The sequence below is a fragment of the Microcaecilia unicolor genome, chromosome 5 (genome assembly GCF_901765095.1).
Source record: "Microcaecilia unicolor chromosome 5, aMicUni1.1, whole genome shotgun sequence".
Taxonomy (NCBI): Eukaryota; Metazoa; Chordata; class Amphibia; order Gymnophiona; family Siphonopidae; genus Microcaecilia; species Microcaecilia unicolor.
Genome location: NC_044035.1, coordinates 18,755,039 through 18,782,296, shown reverse-complemented (window position 1 = coordinate 18,782,296; position 27,258 = coordinate 18,755,039). Strand labels below are relative to the sequence as shown.

Genomic DNA, 27,258 nt, shown 5'->3' with positions numbered 1-27,258 from the left:
TTCCTTTGTTACCATTATCAAGAAGAAAGCTTTTTGCCATTCAGTAATACAGTTCATTTCTTTATTATTTATTTGCAGGTGCAACAGAGCTTTGTTTTTATGATAAAACATTATTTTAACTTCCAAAACATAAAGAACTCATATTCTTCCCTCTCCCCCTTACCTAGACAGCTCAGAAGGCCTGAAATCTTATAACCCTTCAAGCTCATAGCAATGAAACATTACAAAAGAAAAACATCCCAACCCCCCCCCCCTTACCACAGACATGGTATAGGTCGGCAAAAGACCATCAAATATTACAAAGCATTAACGATCAAACCACAACCTTTTGGATGCTGAGAATGACGACATGGCTCCCACACCTGGAGAAATCGCTTCCATGTCTTGAGGATCCTTTAGCCTCTCAGGTCACCAGTAGGTGTAGTTGATTCCTCCAGTGCCAGAAATTCAGAGGCTCAGCAGTTACCCAATATTGCAATACATATTTACGTGCAATTAAACATCTTGCGGATGGGCAAAGTATTGCCCCTGGTCCTACCACCAAGTGCTCCCTTTTTACCTAATAACTGTTCTACCGTGCCTGCCGTCACCCCCCTTTGCAATTTTTTTTTTTTTTTTAAATAACATTCCATGGACCACCATGGCAGTTTACAGTGTAAGTAGTAAAACTTTAACAGAATATCGAAAACAACAAAACAGGAACTTAAAAGAGTAAAAACTACAAACGAATGGAATGTAAAAGCACAACAAATAAAACCTGAACATGAAAGGAATAAAACAAGCATTTTATTAGCCCAGTTTCCAAGCCTCCTTCACCGTGCCTTTGAGTAGACCCGACTAAAAAGCCAAGTCAGAGTGCTGCCTTAAATTTCTTGCGAGTATCCTGAACAAAAGGTCAAAAGGAAGCAGATTCCCCAAGACAGGAGCCAAGAAGCTCAATGCTGTGGTGCGAGAGGAATCCAATATCTATCTAGTCAAAGACAGAACAATTAATAAATTAGAATGGGAAGAACGAAGTAAAAAGGAAGGCCGCAGTAGCATTCCTGAAAAATAAAATGGAATGCAGTATAAAGGCTTTATGCACCAAAATTAAAATTTTAAATTGCAGTCTAGCAGGAATAAGCAGCCAATGCAGCTCTATAGGAGTGGCCTAGTGGTTAGGGTGGTGGACTTTGGTCCTGGGGAACTGAGGAACTGAGTTCGATTCCCACTTCAGGCACAGGCAGCTCCTTGTGACTCTGGCAAGTCACTTAACCCTCCATTGCCCCATGTAAGCCGCATTGAGCCTGCCATGAGTGGGAAAGCGCGGGGTACAAATGTAACAAAAATAAAATAGATACTATTGGAGATTCTACATGGAATGTTGCGACTATTGGAGATTCTACATGGAATGTTGCTATTCCACTAGCAACATTCCATGTAGAAGCCTGCGCGGCCACATTGGTGATCTGCAAGGGCCGACTTCTACATGGAATGTTGCTAGTGGAATAGCAACATTCCATGTAGAATCTCAAATAGCACCAACAGTGGAGGAGTGGCCTAGTGGTTAGGGTGGTGGACTTTGGTCCTGAGGAACTGAGTTCGATTCCCACTTCAGGCACAGGCAGCTCCTTGTGACTCTGGACAAGTCACTTAACCCTCCATTGCCCCATGTAAGCCGCATTGAGCCTGCCATGAGTGGGAAAGCGCGGGGTACAAATGTAACAAAAATAAAATAGATACTATTGGATATTCTACATGGAATGTTGCTACTATTTGAGATTCTGTTGCTACTATTGGAGATTCTACATGGAATGTTGCTACTCTTGGAGATTCTACATGGAATGTTGCTATTCCACCAGCAACATTCCAGGTAGAAGCCACATTGGTGATCTGCAAGGGCCGACTTCTACATGGAATCATGGAATGTTGCTAGTGGAATAGCAACATTCCATGTAGAATCTCAAATAGTAGCAACAGTGGAGGAGTGGCCTAGTGGTTAGGATGGTGGACTTTGGTCCTGAGGAACTGAGTTTGATTCCCACTTCAGGCACAGGCAGCTCCTTGTGACTCTGGGCAAGTCACTTAACCCTCCATTGCCCCATGTAAGCCGCATTGAGCCTGCCATGAGTGGGAAAGCGCGGGGTACAAATGTAACAAAAATAAAATATAAGAAGAGGGGGGTCACATGATCATAGTGTCTTTGCACCATAAATCAGTTTAACAAGATATTCACGTTCTTTCTATGCAGTGGTTTCCCCAGGACCTTTTTGAACAGTGTAACACCCGGCTAACTTAACAGAACATTTTTATACTCCACAGTTCTCCCCTGCCCCTACCTGGCTACTCCTTCATGCCGCCCACCTGGCTGGCAAAAATTTCTGAGGAGACCACCGTTTGTATGGCTGCTCCAAATCACCTTTGCTAGACGGAGTAGTTCAAATCTGAATCCAGCAGTGAACCATTTATAATAAAACACTTCATTATTTAAAAAAAAAAAAAAAGCCATGAATTGGATATAAATAAAATAAATAAATAAAATCAGAACAGAAGCCATCAAGAAAGGTTTGGTGCTGAAGTGGTCTTTATGAAAGATGGCAGAGTAAATGCAGTGAAAGGGTCAGCTATTTATTCTTGCCCTTGTCTGTATACAAAGTGCTTTATAAGTGCACACTAAATAACATCTTGTCTCTAAAGTGTGATTTAATGGTGACCTGTATGCCATTTAGAGTTAAAACAGCCCTCGCAAAGCAAAACCACAAATTACATCTAACCGTACATAATTGTATCAGAGTGGTCCCTGTACTTTGACAAGGTTGACGTGTTTTTAAGACGGCCATCACATCACAAAACAAATGTATAAAGATCTAAAAATGATCTCAAACTGTCACTTTTTGCATGCAATTCTTGACTCGTTCCTGGTTTGAGCAAGGGCAGTGTTAGGGGAACACACATGAAGAGCACACAATGGTGCAGATCTGTACGCCCTTGCACAAGTCACCATCTAGCTAGAATGCCACTCTCTCCCAAATGCTGGCACTGCATGGGCTAGCTGTGTTAATATGGTGATGCTCAGACAACTTGTTGAGTTTAGAAGCTGCTTGCAGTGTACCCCCATTTAGAAAAAAGCAATGCACCTTATCTAGAAATGTGGTCCCTAGCAGTAGTACCACCACAAGACTACTGTTTACTGCTAAGGGTCAGCTGGTGACATATTTGTATACCATGAACTCCGTTCACTGGGTAAATCTCTCTTATCTGCACCCTTCTCCTCCACCGCTAACTCCAGTCTCTGTTCCTTTTATCTTGCTACACCATATGCCTGGAATAGACTTCCTGAGCAGGTACGTCAAGCTCCATCTCTGGCCGTCTTCAAATCTAAGGTAAAAAGCCCACCTTTTTGATGCTGCTTTTAACTCTTAACCCTTATTCACTTGTTCAGAACCCTTATTTTATCATCCTCACTTTAATATTCCCTTATCTCTTGTTTGTCCTGTTTGTCTGGCCTAATTAGATTGTAAGCTCTGTTGAGCAGGGACTGTCTCTTCATGTTACATAGTAACATAGTAGATGACGGCAGAAAAAGACCTGCATGGTCCATCCAGTCTGCCCAACAAGATAAACTCATGTGTATACCTTACCTTGATTTGTACTTGCCTTTTTCAGGGCACAGACCGTACAAGTCTGCCCAGCAGTATTTCCCGCCTCCCAACCACCAGTCCCGCCTCCCATCACCGGCTCTGGCACGGACCGAATAAGTCTGCCCTCCACTATCCTCGCCTCCCAACCACCAACCTCTCTTCCCCCACCTGCTCCGCCACCCAATTTCGGCTAAGCTTCTGAGGATCCATTCCTGCTGCACAGGATTCCTTTATGCATATCCCACACATGTTTGAATTCCGTTACCGTTTTCATCTCCACCACCTCCCGCGGGAGGGCATTCCAAACATCCACCACCCTCTCCATGAAAAAATACTTCCTGACATCTTTTTTGAGTCTGCCCCCCTTCAATCTCATTTCATGTCCTCTCGTTCTACCGCCTTCCCATCTCCGGAAAAGATTTTTTTGCAGATTAATACCTTTCAAATATTTGAACGCCTGTATCATATCACCCCTGTTCCTCCTTTCCTCCAGGGTATACATGTTCAGGTCAACAAGTCTCTCCTCATACGTCTTGGAACGCAAATCCCATACCATTCTCGTAGCTTTTCTGTGCACCGCTTCCATTTTTTTTAACATCCTTCGCAAGGTACGGCCTCCAAAACTGAACACAATACTCCAGGTGGGGCCTCACCAACGATTTGTACAGGGGCATCAACACTTCCTTTCTTCTGCTGATCACACCTCTCTCTATACAGCCTAGCAACCTTCTCGCTACGGCCACCGCCTTGTCACACTGTTTCGTCGCCTTCAGATCCTCGGATACTATCACCCCAAGATCCTTCTCCCCCTCAGTACCTATCAGACTCTCACCGCCTAACACATACGTCTCCCGTGGGTTTCTACTCCCTAAATGCATCACTTTGCATTTCTTCGCATTGAATTTTAATTGCCAAACCTTAGACCATTCTTTTAGCTTCCTCAGATCCCTTTTCATGCTTTCCACTCCCTCCCGGGTGTCCACTCTGTTGCAAATCTTAGTATCATCCGCAAATAGGCAAACTTTATCTTCTAACCCTTCGGCAATGTCACTCACAAATATATTGAACAGAATGGGCCCCAGCACCGATCCCTGAGGCACTCCGCTACTCACCTTTCCCTCCTCCGAGCGAACTCCATTTACCACCACCCTCTGTCGTCTATCCGTCAACCAGTTCCTAATCCAGTTCACCACTTCGGGACCTATCTTCAGCCCATCTAGTTTATTTAAGAGCCTCCTGTGAGGAACCGTGTCAAAAGCTTTGTTAAAATCTAAGTAGATTACGTCTATAGCACGTCGATGATTCAATTCTCCAGTTACCCAATCAAAGAATTCAATGAGATTCGTTTGGCACGATTTCCCTCTGGTAAAACCATGTTGTCTCGGATCTTGCAGCTTGTTGGCTTCTAGGAAATTCACTATCCTTTCCTTCAGTTTGGCTTCCATTACTTTTCCAATAACCGAAGTGAGGCTTACCGGCCTGTAGTTTCCAGCTTCTTCCTTATCACCACTTTTGTGAAGAGGTACCACCTCCGCCGTTCTCCAGTCCCTTGGAACCTCTCCCGTCTCTAAGTATTTATTAAACAAATCTTTAAGAGGACCCGCCAGGACCTCTCTGAGCTCCCTCAATATTCTGGGGTGGATCCCGTCCGGTCCCATGGCTTTGTCCACCTTTAGCTTTCCAAGTTGTTGATACACATGTTCAATTTGCTTCAGTCTTCAAGTGTACAGCACTGTGTACGTCTAGTAGCGCTATAGAAATGATAAGTAGTAGCAGTAGTATAGGCAGCTGCAATGGCAGAGTGAGCAAGGGATCACACCTGGTCCCCATTGGACTTCTAGGGGGGAGTTAGGTTTTCACGATGACAGAGGGACCCAGCTTTCTGCAGTGGAGAGAGTTACTTTTCTACTTTTTAATCTCACTTCAGGGCTGCTAAGGGAGGGAGGGAGGTAAGGGTAGTCCCTGGACCACCAGGGACTGGAGGCCTCCATGGGGATTGGCCACTGTCGGAGACAGGATGCTGGGCTTGATGGACCCTTGGTTTTTTCCCAGTATGGCGATGCTTATGTTCTTATGGGGAAAGGAGTTCTGGTGGGACCTCCAAATCAGGCCAGTGGGACCTTAAAAAAGGTTTTTCTCCAGAAGCTGCCATGGCCCAGGCCTGATCTTTGCTGGCAGGGGCTGGAGACACCCATGATTTGAACATGTGAAGGCAACAGATGGCCCTCAGCAGGTAGTATTGCTCAAGGCAAAACAAGCCTAAGAAGAGTCCACAGCACAAACCATAACCCAAAATTATTCCAGCAATTAACATGTTGAGCTCCCCCATGAACCCATCCGTTTTTTCTGCTAGGCTGTGCACATGGCAGTTCCCGCTTACACTCTGGTCCTCCAGATCAATCAGAACCAGAGCAGGGACCTGGGGATCAGTTACATCCTTGGAAAAGCCTATCTCTGAGTTAGCCCCTAAAGCAAGAAAGCCTGATACATTAATAAACAAACTCCAAGAAAAAGGGATGTGGGGCTCAGAAGCAGGAAAAAAAGAAGCAGCAGCCTGAAAGCTCCCCCTTCAAAACCACAAACAAACAGCCCACATGCTCTCGAGTCTTTGGGGAAGAATTTGTAACAATAGCTGCAAAACGGCCACCAACGCCTCACAGCGCGTGGGGATCAGAGACAGAAGCCCGTGAGAGAGACAATACACTGCTTGGCATGCGGGAACTCAAAGTCTCCGCCGCCGAAATCGCTGATTCCTGCGTCCCCGAACACAATGGACAGACTCCAGACACTGTGTCTCCATATCTCACAGTGGGAGGACCGCTTATTCGTCTCGGCTGCCATAAGGGGAAAAGCTGCTAATGAAGAAAAATTAAATTTTTAAAGTGGTACTCACTCCCCTAATGCCGACAGCAGTGAAGACTGAAGCAAATTCTCTGTGAGGAATTGCTGGATTTTCTCAGGACACTCAACCCCCTCCTCAAGCGGCAGCAGCCAACACCAGCCAGAAACTGGGTCCCGTGTGACTTTTTTTTTTTTAAACACCGAGGAAGAAGGTGGTCAAGATTGCAGCAGGAAGGGGAAGGGACCTGGCGCCACCAAGTGTACTCCAGAACCAACACCTGCAGAAGCCTTAACCCTCAAGCTCAACTGGGCCAGAAACTGAAACAGGAGCTGAACTACAGCAATGAACCCACAAGCTTATGGGACACCATCCACCGCCTGCTGGAAATGGATCATCAGGAGCTTTACCGTCTTATATAGATGAGTTCAGTTTCGCACTCCATCTCCACTTGCTGGTAGATGGTCATAATCCATAAATTTATGGATTCATCTGCTCTGATGCCAAGGAAGAAAATGATACTTCATGCTGTATTTAGGGACCTTTCTGGTAGCTACAAGATGTTCTCTCTAATTGTTGATCTCTACAATCCATCCGTTTAAGCACTCATTCACAAGATATGAAGCAGATCACATTATGAGTTCTACAATTAGTGGAGAAAGCACGTGAATCACTACTCATGAAATTCCTTCCAATAAAGTGGGGGGGGGGGGGGGGGGGGGGGAGAATCCCACAGTGGCCGACATCACCATGAAACAATCATTGGGACTGCAGCAGAAGAACTACCAAGAGGGCAGCCTATAAGGACTTAATTTAACTGCAGGGCACCACTTATTATGCACCAAGCAAGACGAGGCATTAGTGTCCTCCCCCAGAAAATATTACCAGATGGGTGGCATGAAGGAGTAGCTGGGTGAGGGCAGAGGAGTACTGTGCAATATTATAAACATTTCCTGCTAGGTTAGCTGGGTAAAGCACCCATTCAACAGGTCCTGAGAAAAAGACTCTGGACATTCAGGTTTCAGCAAAGACCTAGGCTGCCCTGCTAGCAGGAGTTCCCTTTTGCACACTCTCCCCTCACTCTGAAAGGCTACCCAGTGATGCCCATAACAATTTTTCTGGTTCTAACTCGTGCCCCTGGACTCTTAGTGCTGTTCCTGCAGAATTTTCTCTCTGTGGCACTGCTATGGGAGGTCTACAAGGGTATAAATGTGAGCAGCACTGATGCACGTCCCCTTACTCACATCCCCCCCCCCCCCCGACTGGGCTTCCTCGGAGTACATGCAACATACTGCTTTCTCTTTCTGTGTAGTGCAGCTAGAGAGACTGGGGTGTAATGGTCTACACTGGGTGACACAATGCACCTCCACAGTTTAAAGTCCTCACTACTGCCCCAGGTTGAACAGAATCAGGAATCAACACGAGGCATCGTGTTGCTCAACTGAGGAAGCTCAGAGCAGTATTTGGGAGGGGGGGGGGGGAGGCACAGTGGAGTGGGCAAGGCACATGGAGTGAATTAATAAGGGGCTCAAAAGTTCTGTGGAATGAAGCAAGAGTGAATTAGAGGATTAGAGGAGACATAGGGTACGTTTGTTAAAATGAATAGTAGAGTACCCCAAGGATCTGTGCTGGGACCAAAGGAAATGTACCACATACTACTGAACCTACTGCAAAAATTTACCCTTGAGCGACTGTGAGAAAACAGTTGAGGGACAGACAACAGCTTGGAGTGAAGGAGCATCCTAGAAGCTAAACCAGTACGATGAGAATCAATGAAAAACGCTCTCATTAACGCTTCTTACTACTACTACTACTGTGATCAGAATCAAGAAAAAATGTCAGGAAGTATTTTTTCACGGAGGGAATGGTGGATACTTGGAATGCCCTCCCGCGGGAGGTGGTGGAAATGAAAACAGTAACGGAATTCAAAAATGCGTGGGATAAACATAAAGGAATCCTTTTCAGAAGGAATGGATCCTCAGAAGCTTAGCGGAGATTGGGTGGCAGAGCCGGTGGTTGGAGGCGGGGCTAGTGCTGGGCAGACTTCTACGGTCTGTGCCCTGAAAATGGCAGATACAAATCAAAGTCAGGTATACACACAAAGTAGCACATATGAGTTTATCTTGTTGGGCAGACTGGATGGGCCGTACAGGTCTTTCTCTGCCGTCATCTACTATGTTACCATGATCTCAGGCAAGTCATTTAACCCTCCACTGCTTCATGTACCAATTTCAATAATAAAACTCTCAGAGGCAGGGACCTGAATTGTAATGCTCCTTGACCGTGAGTTATGAAAAGCAAGCAGTTAAATTCAAAATCCTGAAGTTACGTGCAAATATTAAATGGGATTCACTGAAGATAGAAAGACAATTAACAGAATGCCTTGGGAGATTGGTTCTGTTCAATATCTGTGTGAACAATACTGCAGATGGGTTACAAGGAAAAGGTAAAATTTAATTTCCTTTCCGCGAGTCCTGGCAGACCAGAGACACAATGAATATGCCTGAGGGAGCAGACAGAATAAGCAGCGATCTAAGGACAGGAGGGGAGGGATATGAACTGATTGGGATCTTGCATGTTCATCTGCCCAGAAGAGTATGAAAAAGGAAGGTAATAAGCTATCTGGGATAAGGAGCGATATCTTTGGCAGCATGGCAGGAATAACCGGGCACACTGAGCTAGCTGTTATAAATATACTTTTTACTTCATGTCTGTGATTTGGAGGCATTCTGACCCCTTTGCCGATGCATGCCCCAGCATAATTGCTATTATAAGCTGAAACATCTCGGCTCGTGTTGCCCTCTTCATTTCTGTGCTTTAGGTCAAAAGGCTCCCCTTCCCACTCTAATCTGGCCCAGGAGGAGGACAAGGACAGCAAAGCACAGCTCCATGGGGGCCTGTGTCACTGTGCATTACTAAAATTAATGCTTGCTATTATGCTGATTAAAATGTGCATAGTTTTACGCAATTAAAAACAAACACAAGCCCTATTCTCCACAAATCAAACAGATTTTTAGTTGTTAATATCACTGGTGCCCTTTGGTTGCAGGAAGGACATGAGCCTTTAAAATGCCTCCAAAATACACAAAAAAAGCATCACTAAAACAAGTGCTAAAGGAAAGAAGGTATGAAATTACCAATGAATGAACGTGCCACTCTCCCAGATGAAAAGAGCCCACAGAGAGAATTTTCCTTGGGATACAGTCAAGTAAAACAATACATATCACAGACCCTTATCCGACGGAAAGTTGCCAAGACACCAGTTGCCACAACTTCACGACAAAAGGCAGGCATTATGCTGCTCCAAAGCTAGCTGTGCTGCTTTCCCAAGCTAAAGCATTCAAATTGTGAACCCTGATGGTGGTTTGAGGATTGCTGTGTATCATTTTGCAAGGAACAGAAATTTATATATACTTGGAACACTTTTAACAAGGAAACTGAATAGCTGTAAAAGAGTAGTCCGGATACGTCACTTCTTTTAGGTTTAAATTCAGCGTGGTGTGCGCTTTCAAGATGCAGCGGTTTGTGTGCTAGGACTTGGATGCTCAAGGAGACAGCATCCGCAAGTATATTTAAGAATTATGAAATGCAGGAGTACACATTTATGACGAATTTATAAGGTGTATTGACAAATTGCTTGGGTTACCTAATTTATGTATGCATGTCTTGTCAATGTTTTTTTGGTTATAGCACTGTGGATAACATGTAGAGTTCCCTTTTGAGAAAGCTCCTGGCGAAACTTGGCCAGAGTCATGGGAACGCTGAGGGGGTTCACTGTATGATTTAAAGCTTATGCTGTGGCTGGTCTAACAGGGACACAGTCTACACAGAGTGGAATCATCTGGAGTGTCACTGTTATGAATAAATTTACAAGATAAGTAGTGAGTTCTATATTATGGACTCTTTTTAAGTACATACTGGGAAAGACCAAAGGTCCATTGAGCCCAGAATTCTGTTTCAAACAGTGGCCAATCCAGTTCACAAATACCCGGCAAGATCCCAAAAATGTACAAAACATTTTATACTGCTTATCCCAGAAATAGTGGATTTTCCCCCCAAGTCCATTTAATAACGGTCTATGGACTTTTGCTTTAGGAAGCCATCCAAACCAATACAGGGCCTCCATTCCACCACCTTGATCCCACCACCATTAGAAAGTTCCCCCTCCCTGATTATGACCCCCCCCCTTCAGACCCTCCCATCAATTCCAATTCCCCTTGTCCAAATAGGCCCTCCCCCCGGGGCCTACCTTGAGCTCCCTGGTGGTAGAACTCCATTTGTTCCCATCTCTAGCGACTGCTGCTCTAAAATGACGGCTGTGATTCTAAAGGTAGTCTCGCAGGTACTACCACTAGGGGTCAGCCTTCCATGACTAGAGGACTGGCTATTCATGCTCTTCCTAGTACTGTTGTCATTAGGCACAGGGCCACGGCATCTGGGTCTTAGGATGTAGGAGCAAAGAGCTGCAGGCGGGAAAACTGGCCCCTCCCACAACATCTCTTTTATTATTATTAACATTTGTATAGCGCTACCAGACGCACGCAGCGCTGAACATCCAACGTACAGAGAGACAGTCCCTGCTCAAAAGAGCTTACAATCTAAAAACAAGACAGACAGACAAGACAATTAAGGACAAGGGAAGTACTGGGTGAGACCGAACAAGGGGAGGGCAAGTTGAGTAGTGGCTAGGAGCCAAAAGCAGTAGTGAAAAGGTGGGTTTTCAGCACAGATTTGAAAACAGGTAGAGATGGAGCTAGACGTACAGGCTCAGGAAGTCTATTCCAGGCATAAGGTGCTGCGAAGGAAAAGGAACGAAGTCTGGAGTTAGCAGTGGAGGAGAAGGGGGACCACGAGAGATTTGTCCAGTGAGCGGAGTTCACGGGGAGGAATGTAGGGAGAGATGAGAGTGGAGAGGTAATGGGGAGCTGCAGAATGGATGCATTTAAAGGTCAGTAAGAGACGTTTGAACTGTATGCGGAAGCGGACAGGGAGCCAGTGAAGTGACTTGAGGAGTGGGCTAGTGTGGGTATAACGATTTTGGTGGAAAACAAGTCGTGCTGCAGAATTTTGGACAGACTGGAGTGGAGAGGAGAGAGATGGCTGACCAGTGAGAGAGGAAGACCAGTGAGAAGTAAATTGCAATAATCCAAGCGAGAGGTGACAAGGGTTTGGATAAGTGTTTTGGTAGCGTACTCAGAAAGGAAGGGGCCAGTAAGTGAGCAGCAGGTGTTTCATTAGAACAAAAGCACAATCAGAACCAGTCAGAAGCCCAGTTCAGGGCTGCTCTGCACTCTTTTCTGGCTAGCGAACCTGGAAAGGGGAGGGACCCAGGAACTTCAAGATAATAGTTTAAGACCAGCCACAGCTGTGCCGAACAGATTTAAAAAAAAAAAAAAAAAAAGAGAAAAAAAGGATGGGGAAAAACACAGACAAACTTCTACCACAGAGAAAGGAAAGGATGAAAATCAGGAGAAATCTACAGTATAACAGGAAATAGTTTGCACAGGCTGGATGGGTCCTGTGGTCCTTATCTGCCATCATGTTCTAGGCTTCTAAATTTGCACATCTGTCCCCAAAAAAGAGGAAGAAAAAAAAAAAGAAAGACTGGATTAAAAGTGTCACCGATCGCTTGCAAAAGATGCCCAGCTGCCATTTCTACATTTCCTTCATGTGAAATGAACCGTTACCCTTTTATTCTGTCCCCCTCCCCCCTGTTTTCTGTAAACATGACCATACCTTACTACAGTAGATTGGGAAGCTGAATTTCTTCCTCAGCCCTCCATAATGATCGCAATGAAAATGTGTCAGGAAATAAGCAGTGCAGCCTTCTATTTCTCCATACTGAAAGGCATCAACTACAAAGCCAGTTCCTGCAAAACAGAGAAAGAGTGCTATTCAATTTTTTATCCATGTTTGTACAATCAGAAAGACAAATACAAAAGAAAGAGCTCTGTAAAACTTTCATAAAAGCAAAAAAGTTTTTTTAAAAACCCCAATTGAGAAAAAAAAAAAAAAAAAAGATATAAAAAAAGTGTATGTCATTACTGATTAAACCTCTCACAGCACAAATGTGTGAACCAGGTGATCCTTTTCTGTTTAAATCATTTCTAATCCTATATAATAATTCTCACCTCCAACGTTCTATGCTTGAGACCGTGGCTCCCTGGCTGCAAGTGGTCTGCGAGGAAGACACGCACGGACGTCACTGACGTCAACACAGCTGATTCCAAGGCAAGGGGAGGAGTAGGGAAACACGCTCCTCCTACTGCCTCGGACTCAGCTGTCCCCCCCCCCCCCCCCCGCGCTATGGCCCCCTCGAAACCCACCCCCTCCCGCGAACCTGTCGATCCCCCCCCCCGGAACGCCGAAAACTGCCGCCACCGCCGCCGCCGTTGTTGTGCTACCTTCCCTTCCCGTAGGTTCTTCAATCATCTTCTTAGAAAGTTTAACTCCGTGCGTTTGATGTCAGACGCACGGAGTTAAACTTTCTAAGAAGATGATTGAGGAACCTATGGGAAGGGAAGGTAGCACAACAACGGCGGTGGTGGCAGTTTTCGGCGTTCCGGGGGGGGGGTGGGGGGAATCGACAGGTTCGCGGGAGGGGGTGGGTTTCGAGGGGGCCGTAGCACGGGGGGGGGGGGGGGGGGGAGAATTGCCTGCCTAAGGCCCGTTTCCTTGCCTACAGAAACGGGCCTTTTTTACTAGTTATTCTAATAAGAAATAGAATCAGTTTTGATGAACTGCAGAATTTCTTACTGCCTACTCTGCAGTTTAGCCTTCCTTAATAAGGCAGGGCTTACTGGTCAGAAACCTTACCAAAACCACATTCAGATGGTCATCCCACGTAGATTGCCTCAATACAGTTAACTTATTTACTTACAAAATTTAACATTTCAGAAAAGAAGGATTTTATTTGGCAGATGTCAGAGGTCAAGTACCCCACATTAACATACACCATAATAGTACTCCAAGTGGACGGGAGGAGTAGCCTAATGATCAGTGCAGGGGATGAAGAACTGGGGAAACTGGGTTCAATTCCCACTGTAGCTCCTTGTGACCCTGGGCAAGTCCCTTAATCTTCCCTTCCCTCTGGTACCGAAAAAAAAAGAAAGAAGATTAGATTGTGAGCCCAGTAGGTTATACTTTGTATTACAGAAAGGCGGTATATAAAGAGTGGAGGACTAGCCTAGTGGTTAGTGCAGCGGACTTTGATCCTGGGGAACTGGGTTCAATTCCCACTGCAGCTCCTTGTGACTGTGGGCAAGTCACTTAACCCTCCATTTACTCAGGTACAAATAAGTGCCTGTATATACTATGTAAACCGCTTTGAATGCAGTTGCAAAAACCACAGAAAGGCAGTATATCAAGTCCCTTTCCCTAACAAACAGTAGCATGCATTGGTTAAAAGAACAATTCTTCCCCCTAAGTGCAGGATGGAAACATCCCTCCTCTGAATAAGTGTCAGAGTGCTTCCCTACAAAGCTAAATCAACTTTATCTGCCCTGCTGCGGCACTTAATGTAATGAAGACTTTAGAAAATGCTTCAAGAAACATCACATGCTGAATGGTATTTGGAAAGTCAAACCTTTTCTACCTCAGAATGAATCTTATCAAGAATATGGCTGATTTGACACCTTTTCCAGTCTAATACTTTGCTGTCAGTTGTTTGGACTAGATTTCTCCAGTTCCTCTCTCTTTTTCAACACTGTAACAAACTTCAGTTAAAACTAAAATCATGCATCAGGGTGCCTACAATTTGGAACTAGAGAAGGGTAATGCCACTGCAGCTAGGCTTGTAGGGGGAAACCACGGCAATAGTACCACAGCCTCAGAAGGGCCGCTGCAGGTGCACTTACAGGCAGATGATCAAATGTCCTGCGCTGTTGCAAACAGCGCGGGGCGCTATTAGACCTATGATCAGAGATAATGCATGCAAATTTAAGCAGCGCAATTATCTCTGATCATGGGGTAGAAATGCAGGAGAATTGTGCCTGAGCATGCGCTCAGCACAATCCTCCTGCACTTGTTTGACAGGTCTCGGCTGGAGACCAATGAAAAGAGAAGGACGCCCATCCTTAAATCGGAAGATGGACGTCCTCAACTGCCCTGTTGCAGGGATGGCCAAATTTCAAGGGGGTGTCGGAGGTATAGCAACGGGGCAGTTGAGGACGTCCAAAATGTGGTCACTGATCATTGGGGATGAATGCGTTAAGCGCTGATTAGCATGCATTTGCAAGCTACTTGTGTCTAAGAGCCCTGTTTAGCATGCATTTGCATGCTACTTGCGGCAAGAGCCCTCGAGCACGTTGTTTCACACGCTCGAGGGCTCTGATCATGGGGCGGTAGCAAACGCCGGCGCTAGTATGGCGCTAAAAGCCTCTAGCGCCGGCGTTTGCTTTTGATCATCTGCCTGTTAGGGAGCAACAGAAGAGCAGGAAGAATCAAAAGTAGAGAGGGAGAGAGAGAAACAGAAAAATAAATAAATACAAGGAAAGTACAGATGGTCTGGGATTAGAAAAGGGCTTCTCCTACCATTATACCTATATAATGGAACAATTTACCAAAGGAATTGCGGCAAGAAGACTGCATGAAGCATAAAAAGTAAATTAGAAATATGGATATCCACAATGAATATGCATGAGATACATATGCATGCAAGCAAATCTATCTCATGCATATACATTGTGGGTATCCTGAAAACCTGACTGGCTGGGTGTGTCCCAAGGACTGGGTTGTGAACTCCTGAACTAGTGGTTTATGCTTCAGGGATCAGTCCTTGGTCAAATCTTTTCAATGTTTTGAAAGTGGTATTGTGGAAAGGCTATAAAAAAGGTTTGCCTCTTTGCAAATAACAACAAATCCCGCAACAGGGTAGCTATCAAGGAAGGTGTGGCTAATGTGAAGAGTGGAGGAGTGGCCTAGTGGTTAGGGTGGTGGACTCAGTTCCTGAGGAACTGAGTTCGATTCCCGGCCCAGGCAGCTCCTTGTGACTTTGGGCAAGTCACTTAACCCTCCATTGCCCCATGTAAGCCGCATTGAGCCTGCCATGAGTGGGAAAGCGCAGGGTACAAATGTAACAAAAATAAAATAGATACTATTGGAGATTCTACATGGAATGTTGCTACTATTGGAGATTCTACATGGAATGTTGCTATTCCACTAGCATGTAGAAGGCTGCGCAGGCTTCTGTTTCTGTGAGTCTGACGTCCTGCACGTACGTGCAGGACGTCAGACTCACAGAAGGAGAAGCCTGCGGGCCACATTGGTGATCTGCAAGGGCCGACTTCTACATGGAATGTTGCTAGTGGAATAACAAACAATCTCAAATAGTAGCAACAGTGGAGGAGTGGCCTAGTGGTTAGGGTGGTGGACTTTGGTCCTGAGGAACTGAGTTCGATTCCCGGCCCAGGCAGCTCCTTGTGACTTTGGGCAAGTCACTTAACCCTCCATTGCCTGCCGCATTGAGCCTGCCATGAGTGGGAAAAAGTGCGGGGTACAAATAAAAAAAAAAAAAAAAAAAAGAGGAAGCTAGTGAAGCACGAGGAATGGTCTCTAGAGCAGTGCTTCTCAAACCCGGTCCCATCAGGTTTTCAGAAGCACTTGGTCTAGATTGTAGCAGCTAAGATCTAATTCTAAAAAAAAAATACAGAAGCATCTGGGTTGCAAAAACCCAAAGGGCACTGTACGGGTCTAGGCTCTGCCTATAGCAGCAATACAGAGCCTGATAGCATCCTTCTGGACATTGTTTTAATGCAACATGACTTGGCACAGCAGCACAGAACTGCTTGTGAAAGACTTGCTGAAGCAAACACAGAGGATCTCTAAGAAAGAAGGTATTGTAGAGCTTAGTAATTAAGACCACAAACCTGCCCACTCTACCTATCCACGCTTAACTTGCATCTTTTCTTTTTTATGTTTAGATATTTTTCCACTCATGCACAGAATTAATGCTTGATTAACTGGCACCTCAAGATTAAATCCACATTAATTGGTTCCACACTCAAATAACACAAACTACATGAGGGTCTACTTGAACCATAAATCAAAGGTTTTGCTGAAATCCATCACAGGAGGCTCAGCCAAGCAGACCGAAGATAGGACACAAAATGGTGTAATAGATTGGAAACTGGTTGACTGATCGATGACAGTAGTAAATGGAAACAAAAAAAGGGGTGGGGAAAATAGGCTCTATTCAAACAATGGGGCAGACGTATAGATTAGTTAAAACAATGATTTTTATTGTGAATAGGTGACTCAACACAGCCGTGTTTCGGCGTCGTAGCGCCTTCCTCAGGAGTCTTCCGGAAGTGTTTCAATCTTTGAAGTGATTGGCACACTGGGGAAAAAACACTAAGGGATACACAATCCTTTCTTCCAAAAATCTCAAGAATATTTGCACATACGGATGTGCAAATATTCTTGGGTTTTTTTGCATCGCCACTCGCTCGCTCTTAAGAAGGAACTGTGCATTTCTTTATGTCATTATCTTCCTGAGTGTTACCCATCTAACCACTGAATACTCATTTTCCCCACCCCTTTTTTTGTTTTCGCTTTTTTGTCCTGTGGGGATCGAGTGCACCTCCACACTCTGTGTGGTTTTTCTCCGAGTAGTAAATGGAATCCATTCAGAGGAAAGATAAGCGAGAAGTGGAGTGTCTCAGGGATCGGGTACCAGAGCTGACTCGTATTTGTGACTAACACTGCAGAAGGTTTAGAAATCTTTTTTTGGTGGCCACTGACAGCTTTTCCTCTGATACTCAGTTAACCTGAACTGACTTTTCTTCCTTGTCCATGGCAATAAAACCCATTGACTGCATCTGAAATACACTTCTCTAAACAGAACAGGCCTCTTAAAACCAGTAAACTTTAAGGGAACGCAAGACTTTTTAAATAAGATTTTAGGATATGTTTGTCTCCTTTCACAGACTATTTTTTAAGTTCTTGGTTAGTCCAGTGAACACCTAAGTGGGCCATATTTCTTGCCCCATTTCTCCTTCCTGGTATAAGACAATACTGTTTATTGATTACAGCAAAAGGAGAGGGGTGACTGCAACTATTTCACAATCTACACAATATACTAGAGAACGCCTTTAAAGTGAATCCTCAAACATAGTTTTACAAACATGTTTTTGAATTCTGATAAAACACAGACATAAACAAGGGAGAATAAATCATACCTATGAATCAATTTGGCAAGCTTTTCAAGTTTTAAGAGATTCAAAAGAACCTCGCCCTTATCAGATCAAGGTCAGATCAGGGGTTCTCAACCTAGACCTCACGACACACCTAGCCAGTCTGGTTTTCATGATATCCACAATAAATATGCACTCTCTTCCACTGTATGCAGATCTCTCATGCATATTCATTGTGAATGTTCTAAAAATAAACAAAACAAAAAAAAAACTGGCTGGGTGTACTCCAAGAACTGGGGTTTTTTTTTTTTTCCTAAATTTGTACCCCGCGCTTTCCCACTCATGGCAGGGCTCAATGTGGCTTACATGGGGCAATGGAGGGTTAAGTGACTTGCCCAGAGTCACAAGGAGCTGCCTGTGCCTGAAGTGGGAATTTAACTCAGTTCCTCAGGACCAAAGTCCACCACCCTAACCACTAGGCCACTCCTCCACTGTTGCTACTATTGGAGATTCTACATGGAATGTTGCTACTATTGGAGATTCTACATGGAATGTTGCTATTCCACTAGCAACATTCCATGTAGAAGTCGGCCCTTGCAGATCACCAATATGGCCGCGCAGGCTTCTGCTTCTGTGAGTCTGACGTGCAGGACGTCAGACTCACAGAAACAGAAGCCTGCGCAGCCTTCTATATGGAATGTTGCTAGTGGAATAGCAACATTCCATGTAGAATCTCCAATAGTAGCAACATTCCATGTAGAATCTCCAATAGTATCTATTTTATTTTTGTTACATTTGTACCCTGCGCTTTCCCACTCATGGCAGGCTCAATGTGGCTTACATGGGGCAATGGAGGGTTAAGTGACTTGCCCAGAGTCACAAGGAGCTGCCTGTGCCTGAAGTGGGAATCGAACTCAGTTCCTCAGTTCCCCAGGATCAAAGTCCACCACCCTAACCACTAGGCCACTCCTCCACTGCCCTAAAGTTCACCCCAGTCAGTTCACTGACTAGTAATCTATCATGTTTTCAGACCAAGGGTTCTCAACTCAGTCCTAGGGACACATTTAGCCAGTTTATTTATTGAGGGTGTCCTAAAAACTTATCCCGAGATAAATTTGTAAACACTAGTTCTATTTATGCAAATCTCTCTCAAATGCATATTAGTTGTGGGTATCCTGAAAACCTGACCGGCTAAAATGTGTTCTGAGGACTGGGTTGAGAACCACAGTATTAATGGATTTATTTTTTTTTTTTTATTTTGTTACATTTGTACCTCGCATGTTCCCACTCATGGCAGGCTCAATGCGGCTTACATGGGGCAATGGAGGGTTAAGTGACTTGCCCAGAGTCACAAGGAGCTGCCTGTGCCTGAACTGGGAATCCAACTCAGTTCCTCAGGACCAAAGTCCACCACCCAAACCCCCTAACCACTAGGCCACTCCTCCACTGTTGCTACTATTTGAGATTCTACATGGAATGTTGCTATTCCACTAGCAACATTCCATGTAGATGTCGGCCCTTGCAGATTACCAATGTGGCCGCGCAGGCTTCTTTCTGCTTCTGTGAGTCTGACGTCCTGCACGTACGTGCAGGACGTCAGACTCACAGAAACAGAAGCCTGCGCAGCCTCTACATGGAATGTTGCTAGTGGAATAGCAACATTCCATGTAGAATCTCCAATAGTAGTAACATTCCATGTAGAATCTCCAATAGTATCTATTTTATTTTTGTTACATTTGTACCCCGCGCTTTCCCACTCATGGTAGGCTCAATGCGGCTTACATGGGGCAATGGAGGGTTAAGTGACTTGCCCAGAGTCACAAGGAGCTGCCTGTGCCTGAAGTGGGAATCGAACTCAGTTCCTCAGTTCCCCAGGACCAAAGTCCACCACCCTAACCACTAGGCACTAAAATACTGGACAGATAGGTAGAAGATTATCTGAAGCATCAGCATCTCATTTGACATATTAAGCTGTACAGGCTAGCAAAACCACGATCGTCACACACTTCCACGTTTGTAAGAAAAGCTGCGTCGGTCCTGGTTTTTTTATACTCCTAGTGCATGCACGGACCTGCAGATCTATTTTGAAAAGGTACTGAAACTACAGGTCCATGCTTGTGGTGCATGTAAAACCAGGGCTAGCTCAGATGTTCCCTAAAGACATTGTAAGGCTTAAGTCCTAACTTTGGAATTACATAACTCCAAGCAAAGAGCAGAATGTTAATCAGTACATATTTTCTTATCTAAGGCATTAAAAGACTTTGAACCCACAGATACACATAGTCTAGGTGGGAAGTTAAGGAAATATTCTAAAAATAGCTTATCACTGCAGTCTATGAGATTCAGTTGTGACTCATAAATATATATTCAAAGTAAAAATAACTTTAAAAAAATCACATTGGGTAGAAAATTAGCATCAAGCTCACCTGCTATCTTCTTATAGAAGGGGCACTGCTTCTTCGCTTTTCCCTCTGCGGTGGATGACTCCTTGAATCTCTTTTTCCATCCACGCTGTCCACCATTTGTGATTTCTCCAGGGACTCCACTTATATTCCAGGCTCCTGTGGCTGTTTCAGTGCCCCCTACCGATCCCTCTGCTTTTCTCTTTTTCTGCCTGGGGCCCTTTATGCTTGGTGCAGCCACTGGAGTTGTGACTTGCTTTAGTAGGGCAAGATTTTTCTCCTTTTTCTCTTCCTCCACTTTGGGTTTCAGACCAAAGAAAACACCAATGTCCATTTGCTTAAGGCCCTTGGTGGAAATGCTTTTAACACTTGCATTTGGCACAGGAGTGGACGGTAATCTTTTCAAGGGTACATCCTGGCTATTAACTGAGCTACTCTGAAAGAAAGGCGGATTTACTTTTGCTGTAGAACAAGAAAGTGAAGTATTAAAACCTGAGAGACCATCAAACAGCTTCCCACCACTCCTACTACTGACAACATCATCACTTTGAAATGAGTCAGAAACCAACACTTCGTCATCCTCGTCTTTCACAGAAAGCACCATGTTACTACTAGCCCAGGTTGGAGAAAAGCAACCAGAAGCACCTGGCTCTTTTGATTTAGATTGACTTGTCCCAGAAACAGGTGAACTGAATTCTGGCCAATCAGGTTCTTCCTTAATTTTCTCAGGATCTACAAAGAAGGGTAGCTCTGCTGCTAGGTGGTGTTCTGGCAGATTGGTATTAAATACTGAGCTGCTTGATGAACTAAGTGCATTGTTTTGGGAAATCTGCTCAGTAAACCCTTTGGAGTCACTTCTAAGTGGTGTGAAATGACCTCCTTCAGGACTCAAGCACCCACGGCCCCTCCCATTTGGTAATTCATTCGTTTTGCTTAATACAGTACAGAAGTCTGTTTCACTCTGTTCCCCGTCAGACTTTCCTATGGAAAACAGCCTCTTCCGCGACTGCCTCAGTTTTCCACTCTCATCAATGTCAGCGGCATCGTCGCTACAGAGGGGTGAATAAGAGATTTCTGAGTTGCTGGAGTTCTCATCTAGCATTGGAGGTAGCTCAAAGAACTGTTCTAAAGCTTCTGAGTTCTCGGTTTTCCCACCAATTTTGCCATCCGGAGTCTGTGAAAAATCAAAACGTTCTTTGGCATCTACTGACTGCGTAAACTGCAAAGTGCTTTGTTTCAGATCCTTGCCTTGCCAATCAATCCTTGTTGGACCCGCTTTAGGTTGTGACTCTAAAGATTCACCTTTTGTGAGCTCAATGTATGTTTCAGATTTGCTGTTGTTTCATCGCTGAAGGCAGTAAAGCATCCTGACTTAGCAGCATCTGAACTGACAGACTTCGCAGCAGGACTGTACATCTCAGATTCGGCCCAGTCATTCCCTGATCTGCTCCTGGCAAGCAAGAAATGAGTGTAACGCTTGTAATGTGAAGGGATAGTGGAAGTGCATTGCAGACCATCAGGGCACTCTGAAAAACACAAACAAGTGTGGCACGAGCATTAATGAAGTGAATTAACACAGCTCCTTCATATAAACAAGACTACAAATATTTTGCAATGTATAAGACTTCAAAAAAAACATTCACACAGTCAAACCTGGGGTGAAGGTCTGGCTATTAGAATCCACGATTCATTTACATAAGTAGAGAATAAAAAATAGATATAGGGAGGCAAATGTGACTTATCCAAGATAGCTCAGGGTGTCAACAGCAGAAATTGTTTTGAACTCAGGTGGGTCAAAGACACAAAAAGAAATCAGAACTAAGGCACAGGAAGCATGATTGTATATTAGGCAGACATTTGGTTATTTTACTTGAGAAACCATCAAGGTGCCTGTGATAAGCCAAGCCTCGAGAAGTTTTCATTAAATCTAGGCGCTAACTCAAAAACGTAGGAGCCAGCAGCTGAGACATCTCTCGCTTCTCCTTCCCCCACCCCTCCATCATGTCCCCAGTGAAATCTAGGTGGGGGTGGCAAAAATCCCCTTCCAGATCAGAAGGCGCTCCCTCAGAAACTGATCTACTAAGACGCTTCCTGTTCACCTCTCTGGGCAAAGAATGTTTAGTAAATCAGCCCCTTAAGATGCCTCTGAAAATCAATGGAAGAAGATAGCAATCTCCCTTCCCATAGCATGTCAGCTACTTGACTGCACACCTCCTTCCTAAGTCTGGAGGAGTAGCCTAGTGGTTAGTGCAGTGGACTTTGATCCTGGGGAAACTGAGTTCGATTCCCACTGCAGCTCCTTGTGACTCTGGGAAAGTCACTTAACCCTCCATTGCCCCTGGTACAAAAGAAGGACCTGAATATATGTAAACCGCTTTGAATGTAGTTGCAAAAACCTCAGAAAGGCGGTATATGAAGTCCCATTTCCCTTTCCCCCTTTCCCTTATGACATCACAATATCAGAAGTGAGCCAAGTATCGGGCAATCAAGCCATTGTGACATCACTGATGAGGTTGGCTCTTATTGGTGGAATGAGTGGAGGAGTAGCCTAGTGGTTAGTATAGTGGACTTTGATCCTGGGGAAACTGAGTTCCATTCCCACTGCAGCTCCTTGTGACTCTGGGCAAGTCACTTAACCCTCCATTGCCCCTGGTACAAAATAAGTACCTGAATATTGAATGTAGTTGCAAAAACCTCAGAAAGGCGGTATATGAAGTCCCATTTCCCTTTCCTTTATTCAGTCTCTCTCCTAAGCTCATATTCACAGACATTCACCCTCTTTCTTTCTCATATTCCCCCCCCCCCCCCCCCCTCCCAAGCCTTCAGCCAGTCTGTCACTTTGGGCTTCTTTTAATAAGGTATGCTAAATGCTAAGAAGCTCATTTTAAGCCTTTGGGCTTCTCCGCCTTTAGCGCATGCTAATCCTTAGAGCACCTTAGTAAAAGGAGCCCTTTGTTATCTAATGTTCTTATGAGTCTACCAGCTATTCTCCTTGCCTTGGTATTTGTGCCTCAGAAACAGTACAAATCCCACTTCCACCCTGCAATTCCATGCTCTATGAGCTTGAGCTGTGCAATGCTGGAACTTCAAAAACAGTGAGACCAGCCTGAAAAAAAGGAGTGTTTAGTGCAGTTAGTCATTCTAACTGGAACTCTTCCCCCCCCCCCCCCAAGACAGATTTCACTTCTCCTTTGTGAGTGGGGGTTTATAAAACACTGTCCCTCAGCCTCAGGGTTGCCAGGTGGAAAACTTTTTCCCAGCCCAATCGAGCCCAAAAAACAGCCCAAAACCCGCCCAAACACAAACCCCGCCCCTGACACCCCCACCCCCGCGTCATCACCCCCGCCCCCGCCGTCATCAACCCCGCCCCTGCCGTCACCGGCCCCGCTTCCCACGTCACTGGCCCCGCCTCCCCGTCATCGGCCCCGCCTCCCACGTCATCGGCCCCGCCTCCCCGTCATCGGCCCCGCCTCCCACGTCATCGGCCCCGCCTCCTACGTCACTAACCCCGCCCAAAACGTCATTAACCCCACCCAAAAACGTCACTAACCCCGCCCCCCCCGCGGCCGAAAAAACCGCCCTGAAGGCCAAAAACAGCCCAAAAAACCGCAACCCGCCGCAGGCAAAAATTTCCCGCGGCGGGTCGCGGAAAACCGCCCAATTGGGCGGTAAAACCGCCCACCTGGCAACACTGCTCAGCCTGAGCCACCTTAAGAACACTAGTCCCGCCCCAGGAGGAAGTGAGCTGGAAAGGGTGGAGTTGGAATCAGGAAGTATAAAGGACAGGGCCAGGGTGAGGCTAAGGAGGTCTAGGTAAGGAAGAACTGAAGTCCCAGCATATATCACTATAATTTATATATAATGATGATGATTGTGGCCTGGCTGAGGTAAGTCTCTTGTCTTTCTGTTGAGACTTGTAAGCCTTACTCTGAAGTCTGGCTGGAGCCAGACCCTAGAACTCGGAGAAGGACTTACAGGCTATGTTTAGGGTGTATCAGCCCCACCAATCACAGGCTATGTTTAGGGTGTATCAGCCCCACCAATCACAGACTACGCTCTGGGCCTCCCAGCCAGAGGTCTGCTAAGACTGTGCTCCTGAACTACACAGGCATTTTCGTTGTGTTCCTGGCCCTCTGACATAACAGGACTCCGGATTCAATTAAATAAACACTTGTCTTCATTTATATCCTTTGGTCCAGCTATGTTCGAGAGTATCGCAGTGACATTTAACTTTAGTTTTGTTTTGAAGTTTCTGGAATAGGTTTTAATTTTCCTAATTTATAATAGGACGTTGTGTTTTTTTGATTTTAAACTTTTTTTTTTAATTGCTATGATCCTTCTTGAATGAACTAGTCAGGGAGGTAGATATAAACATCTATCTATAAATAAATAAATAAATACAAAAACTTCCAGCATCACATGGCTCAACCCAGCAGAGAGCTGAAGTGCAGTGTAGAATTCAGAGATGCATTGTTTCTGAGACAGTTCAGGCGCAGGCAGCTCCTTGTGACTCTGGGCAAGTCACTTAACCCTCCACTGCCCCATGTAAGCCGCATTGAGCCTGCCATGAGTGGGAAAGCGCGGGGTACAAATGTAACAAAAATAAAATAGATACTATTGGAGATTCTACATGGAATGTTGCTACTATTGGAGATTCTACATGGAATGTTGCTATTCCACTAGCAACATTCCATGTAGAAGGCTGCGCAGGCTTCTGTTTCTGTGAGTCTGATGTCCTGCACGTATGTGCAGTACGTCAGACTCGCAGAAGCCTGCGCGGCCACATTGGTGATCTGCAAGGGCCGACTTCTACATGGAATGTTGCTAGTGGAATAGCAACATTCCATGTAGAATCTCAAATAGTAGCAACAGTGGAGGAGTGGCCTAGTGGTTAGGATGGTGGACTTTGGTCCTGAGGAACTGAGTTCCATTCCCACTTCAGGCACAGGCAGCTCCTTGTGACTCTGGGCAAGTCACTTAACCCTCCATTGCCCCATGTAAGCCGCACCGAGCCTGCCATGAGTGGGAAAGCGCGAGGTACAAATGTAACAAAAATAAAAAAATGATTGATTTATTTATTGGTTTTTCATATAATGCCCTTAAGGGCCTACCAATCAAAGTGGTTTAAAAACAAAGGAAAGGAATGTCAACTTATTGACAGGAAAAAATGGACGGAGGTCAGACAATAATTACCTGTTCTTGTCGAGTGGGCTGCAATTCATATATCTGAGCTAACTGCAGTTTTACAAGTGTCCATATAACTTGGATCACAGACTCCTGTTTCATCACCCTATATTTCGCTTTCACTACTCACTTAAATGGAAAAGGATGGCTTTAAAATGTACACTCTGAGGCACTGATCTCCCATAACTGTGTTAAATCATTTACTGTGTGCTGGGTTTGACTAATGTATGTTCATCTTGTCCAGTGCTAACCTAATAAATTTTTTTTTTAGAATTTGCACTGTGCTCTTACCGTGGTCTGCTCTTCCTGGAGTATCCAAGCATTCTGCAACATGCCACCGAGGAGTCTGCACCAACAACAGGGAGAAGGGCATTTGGCAACTTGGGCAGAACCCTTCATAAATAGGTCGTCTGTTCTGAGGACTTTGTTTCCTGCTATACGATGGATTTTGCTTTGCTGAACTTGTTACACTTTCCTGAGATGACGATATAGGGCTGTCCTCTTGTTTGTTTAAGTCCTGCTTGGGCTCCGGTGCACTTTTCTCAGGCTTTTTGTTGTTTCCCAAATTCCTTTTCCCTTTTCTGGTAGCACCTTTTCTTGATGTACGGTTGTCATCATTAGTCTTCTTCCCAGACTGACTTAAGGGTGTAAGGTTTCCAATTCCCTCTTTATGTGCTGATTTCTGCCTCCTACTTGATTTATACTCCCAAATATCATCTTCCACTAATCCATACTCTGACATGTCAAAAACTAAAGTGCACCACCAAACAAAACCGATAAATACAAAATTTTAAACATCCCTATATTAGTGTAGATGACATTTTCAACAACTGGATATATCTCTGTGTACACTGTGGTGAATTTCAAAGTTCTTTTGAAAGTTCTTCATTGGCCCAATAAATCGCAGCTTAAACCCATTCATGCTCAGCGAACAAACTGACAGGTGGAAGTTACAGGCCCTGTAACAGAAAGGTTGGTCAACAAATTTTACTTTATATATTCAGTAGATCAAAATTTACAGTGATAACTTCTATGCTAGTTACATTCAGGTACTTTTCTGTTCCCAGAGGACTTATACTCTAAGGGTCTCACTTACTAATTCGCAAAGCAGTAACATAATTCCCATTACATGCAATGGGGCCTATCTACTGACTATTGCAATTCACTTGTGTGTTAATGCATATTAATAAATGAGTCCTTGAGTCTGTAACTTGCCCAGGCTCACAAGGAATGCCACTGGGATTTGATTTCTAACTTCCCTCACTCTCAAAACCAGTAGGCTGGTCCCTGAATATTAATTTTTAATATATTTTATAGTTCTTGTGCCTATTGCCACCTTTACTCAACCTGACACCTATGCCTCACTTCTAAGCAGGCAAGCCCTGCATGCCAGCTCTGTCTCCTAACTACATTCTTCCATTGAGTACACGCAGCACACACACGAGAACAAAACACCAGGTCACAAAGAACAGCAGTGGGATTAGATTTCTAATTTCCCTTGCTCTCAAACCATTAATCTCATCCCCCTGGTTTTCAGTATCACCTTTATGGTGATGACTCCCAGATCTACCTTTCCACACCAGAAATTTCAGCAGGAATCCAGGCCAAATCAGCCTGCCTGTTGGTCTGACATTGCTGCCTGGATGTCTCACTGTCACCTAAAACTAAGCATGACCAAGACTGAGCTTCTCATCTTTCCCCCTAAACCAACTGCTCCTCTTCCCCCATTTTCAATCTCTGAGGATTAAAGTGTTATCCACAGAGATTGAGAATGGGGGGAAGAGGAGCTTGGGGTAATCAACTCCTCTCTCTCCTTCTCTGCACATATTCAACAGACTGCTACAACCTGTCGTTTTCTTTTTCTATAATATCGCCAAAATTCATCCTTTCCTTTCTGAGTATACTACTAGAGATCTTATCCACACTCTTATCATCTCTCACTTAAGACTATTACAACTTGCTTCCCACAGGTCTCCCACTAAGCCATCTCTCTCCCCTTCAATCTGTTCAAAATTCTGCTGCATGACTTATATTTTTTTTTATTTATTTTAATTGTTACATTTGTATCCCACATTTTCCCA

At 44.8% G+C, this 27,258-nt stretch overlaps 1 protein-coding gene across 1 annotated transcript in view; it reads right to left on the bottom strand.

Annotated features, from left to right (window-relative positions):
* DCLRE1A (DNA cross-link repair 1A) overlaps window positions 1–25,962 on the bottom strand; it is a 62,923-nt gene extending 36,961 nt beyond the window's left edge. Inside the window, 4 exon segments of the mRNA XM_030202706.1 lie at window positions 12,196–12,329; window positions 20,018–21,310; window positions 21,313–21,519; window positions 25,469–25,962. Coding sequence (XP_030058566.1) covers window positions 12,196–12,329; window positions 20,018–21,310; window positions 21,313–21,519; window positions 25,469–25,919 — 2,085 coding nt within the window. The 5' untranslated portion in view covers window positions 25,920–25,962.
* Window positions 25,963–27,258: the final 1,296 nt, after the last annotated feature.